Source organism: Amia ocellicauda, chromosome 1 (assembly GCF_036373705.1).
Source record: "Amia ocellicauda isolate fAmiCal2 chromosome 1, fAmiCal2.hap1, whole genome shotgun sequence".
NCBI lineage: Eukaryota > Metazoa > Chordata > Actinopteri > Amiiformes > Amiidae > Amia > Amia ocellicauda.
Window position 1 is genome coordinate 62,096,548 of NC_089850.1, and position 7,096 is coordinate 62,103,643.

A 7,096-nucleotide genomic window follows, 5' to 3' on the forward strand; every position below is an offset into this window, starting at 1 on the left:
GAGAAGGAATGGGGAGAGGGGGATATAGAGGGAGAGAGGGAGGGAGAGAGAGAGAGAACCAGTTTGACAAGATGTTTATGAGTGTCTGGACTCGCTCTCTCTCCTTCCATATTATTATTATTGTCAAAAGTGTAGAATTGAGAACAAGGGCAGTGATGTTCAGACTGTACAATGCACTAGTCAGAGCTCATCTGGATACTGTGGACAGTTCTGGGCTCCACACTTCAAGAAAGATATCGCTGCTCTAGAGGCAGTTCAGAGGAGAGCAACCAGACTTATTCCAGGTCTGAAGGGAATGTCCTACTGAGAGACTGAGGACCTGAACCTTTTCACCCTGGAACAGAGGAGACTACGTGGGGACTTGATCCAAGTCTTCAACATCATGAAAGGCATCGACCACATCAAACCAGAGGAGCTTTTCCAGATCAGCAGGGACACGCGCACCCGGGACACAAATGGAAATTGGGCTTCAAGGCATTCAAGACAGAAAACAGGAGACACTTCTTCACACAGAGAGGCGTCACAATCTGAACAAACTCCCCAGCGATGTGGCTGAAGAGACAATTTGGGATCATTCAAAAACAGACTGGATAGGATCCTTGATCACTGAGTTATTAATGGACACCAAACGAGCACGATGGGGCGAATGGCCTCCTCTCGATTGTAAACTTTCTTATGTTCTTATGTTCTTATGTTCATTCCCTCCCTCTATCACTCTTTCCCTATCTCCTGTCTTACACCAGCACACACCACTGTAATACAGCCCAGTCCAGTGGAATACAGACCAGTCCAGTATAATACAGTCCAGTCCAGTGTAATACAGACCAGTGCAATTCAGTCCAGTCCAATGTAATACAGACCAGTCCAGTATAATACAGTCCAGTCCAGTGTAATACAGACCAGTGCAATTCAGTCCAGTCCAATGTAATACAGACCAGTCCAGTGTAATACAGTCCAGTCCAGTGTAATACAGACCAGTGCAATTCAGTCCAGTCCAGTGTAATACAGTCCATTGTAATACAGTCCAGTCCATTGTAATACAGTCCAGTGGAATATAGTCCAGTCCAGTGTAATACAGTCCAGTCCAGTGTAATACAGTCCAGTGGAATATAGTCCAGTCCAGTGTAATACAGTCCAGTCCAGTGTAATACAGTCCAGTACAGTGTAATACAGACCAGTGTAATACAGTCCAGTGTTACACAGTCCAGTGTAATACAGTCCAGTGTAACAGACTAATAGTAATAATAATAGACCATTATTATTCTACATTTTAAATAATCTCAGGCTCTTGAAGGATTTGTATTGCTGATAATGCACTGAAGACACACACAAACAGAGCTGCCAGGCCCTCAGTCTCACACACACGTGCACTGCCGTGTCAGATTCGGTGACCTCTCCTTGGGACAGGCGTCAAAGTCCAGCATATGAACAGACTTTACTTTTGGTTGTCGTTACCTAAAGAACAATCCAGGTGTTTGCCATCCGCAGTATGCAGCTGCAGTGTGTACTTATGCAGTGTGCCGTGTGTAGCAGGACAGTACGCAGATTCAAATACAGCCTGTGTCTACTCACTCTGACACAATACTGCGGGCAAATGCTGCCACCTGGTGTCCCCTGCAGTACTGCAGCTAGAGATACTGACCATGTAAAAACAGCCGTCTCTCTGGCTCTCTGGCTCGCTGCCTGTCAGAGTAATAAACTGAAGGGACAGAGTTATTATGGATTATTCTGTAATAATGGATCGACACAAACTGAGACACAGAGAGAGAGAGATAGACAGACACATACTCTCTCAGTCACACACACACACACACAGTCAACACCAGTAGTTCAGTGGTAGAATCAGAAAGTTTTTAATAACTGCTGAAAAATACTCTTGACATACAAACAATATTTTACAGAACAAAAAATTAACCAAAAAATTGGTTTTCCATTATATACACAGACAGAGGAAGGGAGAAGGGGGGGCAGAGAGAGAGAGAGAGAGAGAGAGAATTCAGTGTTTGTTTTACCACTCTCTTTTTCTCTGTCTCTGTTATTCTCTCTCTATAAGGTGCTTTCATACATTTCATAAGGGGGGCAGAGGAAGAGAAAACACTGTGCAGTCACTGTCTCTCCTTCTCTCCCTCCCACCCTCTCTCGTCCCGCCCATCCCTCTCTCTCCCCCTCGCTCTCGCTCTCGCTCTCGGCTGCCTATCTCAGGCTCCATACACGCTCTCAGTGCTGTAGGTCACATAGAGGAAGTGGTCTTCAGCATGATGATCCTGAGAGAGAGAGAGAGAGAGAGAGAGAGAGAGACTTTTATCAGACTTTATTGTTTGTTTGCAACAAGCAATCATTTATACAAAATAAAGCCTCACACAAAGATGATATACATTTTTCTCCTTTGTTTGTCACCCGTCCCCCCTGGCCCAAATCGTTTGAACTCCGTCCCTAATCTTTACACCTTTAAGGAAATCAAACCAATACACACAACAAAACAACCATCGGATAATAAAACCCAATACACTGATTACATGGTAAAAACCAACTCCCCTCCACACAGTTCGCGAAGGGCATCATTAACACATCGGTGTGCAGCAGTGGCCCTAGGGGACCAGCAGTGTCAGTGATAGCAGAGGACACCAACAGGATAGGGAACAGAGGCGGTGTATCGGGGAGGGGGCAAGGAGTGCCAGCACTCCACAATACTGCTACAGCTGGACTACATTTCCCAAGAGCCCGGCCCCGGGGCAGCGTGGGTAGTGCGGTCCTCACCTGGTAGACTTGCAGCAGGGTGGCACTGGCAGGGGGCAGCAGGTTGTCAATGAAGAAGAACAGAGCCTCCTCTGGCCGCAGGCAAACCCTCTGGCGCACCAGGAAACAGAACTGGCCCACTGAGAGAGAGAGGAGATGTTAATACAGTACATTAACACTGACTGACTGACTGGTCACTACAGCACATTAACAATGACTGACTGACTGGACACTACAGTACATTAACACTGACTGACTGACTGGACATTACAGTACATAAACACTGACTGACTGGACACTACAGTACATTAACACTGACTGACTGACTGGACATTACAGTACATAAACACTGACTGACTGGACACTACAGTACATTAACACTGACTGACTGACTGGTCACTACAGCACATTAACAATGACTGACTGACTGGACACTGCAGCACATTAACACTGACTGACTGGACATTACAGCACATTAACACTGACTGACTGGACACTACAGCACATTAACACTGACTGACTGGACACTACAGCACATTAACACTGACTGACTGGACACTACAGCACATTAACACTGACTGACTGACTGACTGGACACTACAGCACATTAACACTGACTGACTGGACACTACAGCACATTAACACCGACTGACTGGACACTACAGCACATTAACACTGACTGACTGGACACTACAGCACATTAACACTGACTGACTGGACACTACAGCACATTAACACTGACTGACTGGACACTACAGTACATTAACACTGACTGACTGACTGGACACTACAGTACATTAACACTGACTGACTGACTGGACACTACAGCACATTAACACTGTCTGACTGGACACTACAGCACATTAACACTGACTGGACACTACAGCACATTAACACTGACTGACTGGACACTACAGTACATTAACACTGACTGACTGGACACTACAGCACATTAACACTGACTGACTGACTGGACACTACAGTACATTAACACTGACTGACTGGACACTACAGCACATTAACACTGACTGACTGGACACTACAGTACATTAACACTGACTGACTGACTGGACACTACAGCACATTAACACTGACTGACTGGACACTACAGCACATTAACACTGACTGACTGGACACTACAGCACATTAACACCGACTGACTGACTGGACACTACAGTACATTAACACTGACTGACTGACTGGACACTACAGCACATTAACACTGACTGACTGGACACTACAGTACATTAACACTGACTGAGTGGACACTACAGTACATTAACATTGACTGACTGGACACTACAGCACATTAACACTGACTGACTGGACACTACAGTACATTAACACTGACTGACTGGACACTACAGTACATTAACATTGACTGACTGGACACTACAGCACATTAACACCGACTGACTGACTGGACACTACAGCACATTAACATTGACTGACTGGACACTACAGCACATTAACACTGACTGACTGACTGGACACTACAGCACATTAACACTGACTGACTGGACACTACAGTACATTAACACTGACTGACTGGACACTACAGTACATTAACATTGACTGACTGGACACTACAGCACATTAACACCGACTGACTGACTGGACACTACAGCACATTAACACTGACTGACTGGACACTACAGCACATTAACACTGACTGATACAGAAACACAGCTGTTTTCTCACAGCAGAGACCTTCATCTCCCACAATGCCCTGCCTGCAGCCCCTGGGAACAGGAGCATGCTGGGGGATGTAGTGGAAACGCACCTGTGAGGTCAGAGGGCACCAGGTACTTCTTCTTGTCCAGCTCTGGGGCTCTGGACCTGGCTGCTCTCTCCACGATAATCTGACAACAGCAAGAGAGCCGTCACTGTGTGTAGCGTTACTGGGACTGGGATGTGTATGCAGTTCAGTACAAAACACCTCATGTCACAGTTAATACTGGACTGAAATAGAACGCACGATTAATACATGGAGAGATACACCTGGACGCAGACTAACAGTGACACAAGGACAGACACACACACACTCATTGACACACACACACTCACTGACACACACACACACACTGACACACACACACACACTGACACACACACACAGACACACACACACAGACACACACACTCACTGACACACACACACTCACACACACACTCACTGACACACACACACACACACACTCACTGACACACACACACACTGACACACACACACACTGACACACACACACACACACACACACTCACTGACACACACACACACTGACACACACACACAGACACACACACTCACTGACACACACACACACACTCACTGACACACACACACACTGACACACACACACAGACACACACACACAGACACACACACTCACTGACACACACACTCACTGACACACACACACACTGACACACACACACACTGACACACACACACAGACACACACACACACTGACACACACACACACTGACACACACACACACACACACACACTCACTGACACACACACACACTGACACACACACACAGACACACACACTCACTGACACACACACACACACTCACTGACACACACACACACTGACACACACACACAGACACACACACACAGACACACACACTCACTGACACACACACTCACTGACACACACACTCACACACACACTCACTGACACACACACACACTGACACACACACACACACTCACTGACACACACACACACTGACACACACACACAGACACACACACACAGACACACACACTCACTGACACACACACTCACTGACACACACACACACACTCACTGACACACACACACACTGACACACACACACAGACACACACACTCACTGACACACACACTCACTGACACACACACTCACTGACACACACACACACACACACACACTCACTGACACACACACACACTGACACACACACTCACTGACACACACACACACACTCACTGACACACACACACACTGACACACACACACAGACACACACACTCACTGACACACACACTCACTGACACACACACACACACACACACTCACTGACACACACACACACACTCACTGACACACACACTCACTGACACACACACACTCACTGACACACACACTCACTGACACACACACTCACTGACACACACACACACACTCACTGACACACACACACACACAGACACACACACACACTCACTGACACACACACTCACTGACACACACACTCACTGACACACACACACACACTCACTGACACACACACACACACACACACACACACACACACACTCACTCACTGACACACACACACACTCACTCACGGGGATTTTGTCCGGGTGTTTCGCTCGGATCTTCTCTCCCTCGGCTCGTCGGAGCTCGAACGGCACCGAGCGCTGATACTGACTGTTCATCTGGAGAGAGACAGAGACAGAGAGAGAGACAGAGAGAGAGAGAGAGAGAGAGAGAGAGAGACAGAGACAGAGAGAGAGAGAGACAGAGACAGAGAGACAGAGACAGAGAGAGAGAGACAGAGAGAGAGAGAGACAGAGACAGAGAGAGAGAGAGACAGAGACAGAGAGAGAGAGACAGAGAGAGACAGAGAGAGAGAGAGACAGAGACAGAGACAGAGAGACAGAGACAGAGAGAGAGAGTTAACAGTGCAGTTCTCACTGGCAGACAGACATAACCCTGGCAGGGAGAGAGGCGAGGTTAACTGTAACGAAATAGCTCACTAACTCCGTTTAATACAACACGATATCCGTCTATAACAACAACAACAGGTATGGAAGGTCTTATTTAAATATCGTTTAAAAGAGGTCTTACCACGACAAATATTTCTCTATCGAAATGTCACAACGAAAACCAAAGGAATCGTGTACTATACTGTACTTTACAAAAGCATTAGCGATAATAATACTGCAGTATCGACTCTGATGACGATGAGGCGCACAGGCGTTGACGGGTCCGACCTCTCGGATAAAATGTCGACGAGAACGCAGCTTGAGAGCGACAACAACACACCCCTCTGCGACCCCTCCACCAATAGCCGACTCGGATTTCAGACGGACCGTTCCTTTGGCCAATCACAGTGCGCAAAGGCGGTGGCTTCGCTTTGTTGACATCTTTTTCATTGGTCGACGGCGTGTTTGGCCCGATTGCGGGCAGGGCGCATTCCAGCCCTTCGGCCCGCCCCCTGGACGTCGGCCGGAGCCAATCACGGTGCGACATGTGGATTGACACATGATTGACACATAGCGGGCGAGTTAAAAACATGGACTTGAGGGGGGCGGAGTCAGCGGGTGAGATACGTGCTGAACGTGTACCGTCCGCAG

General features: G+C 47.4%; 1 protein-coding gene across 1 annotated transcript; it reads right to left on the reverse strand.

The window, feature by feature from the left end:
* Positions 1-1,829: 1,829 nt before the first annotated feature.
* Positions 1,830-6,757, reverse strand: LOC136757537 (gamma-aminobutyric acid receptor-associated protein-like 1). The gene is made up of 5 exons (XM_066712403.1): positions 6,588-6,757; positions 6,086-6,175; positions 4,520-4,598; positions 2,758-2,876; positions 1,830-2,264 (listed from the first exon to the last, which is right to left on the reverse strand). The coding sequence occupies exons 2-5, from the start codon at positions 6,173-6,175 to the stop codon at positions 2,199-2,201; spliced, it is 354 nt and encodes a 117-aa protein (XP_066568500.1). The 5' UTR covers positions 6,588-6,757; the 3' UTR covers positions 1,830-2,198.
* Positions 6,758-7,096: the final 339 nt, after the last annotated feature.

Bases quoted from the DNA above. Each gene is read 5' to 3' on its own strand.
- LOC136757537 (XM_066712403.1), bottom strand. From the start codon at position 6,175: ATGAACAGTCAGTATCAGCGCTCGGTGCCGTTCGAGCTCCGACGAGCC. The intron at 4,599-6,085 runs GTGAGTGAGTGT...TGCTGTTGTCAG, and splicing joins AACACCCGGACAAAATCCCC to ATTATCGTGGAGAGAGCAGC. The intron at 2,265-2,757 runs GTGAGGACCGCA...TCTCTCTCTCAG, and splicing joins CCCTGCTGCAAGTCTACCAG to GATCATCATGCTGAAGACCA.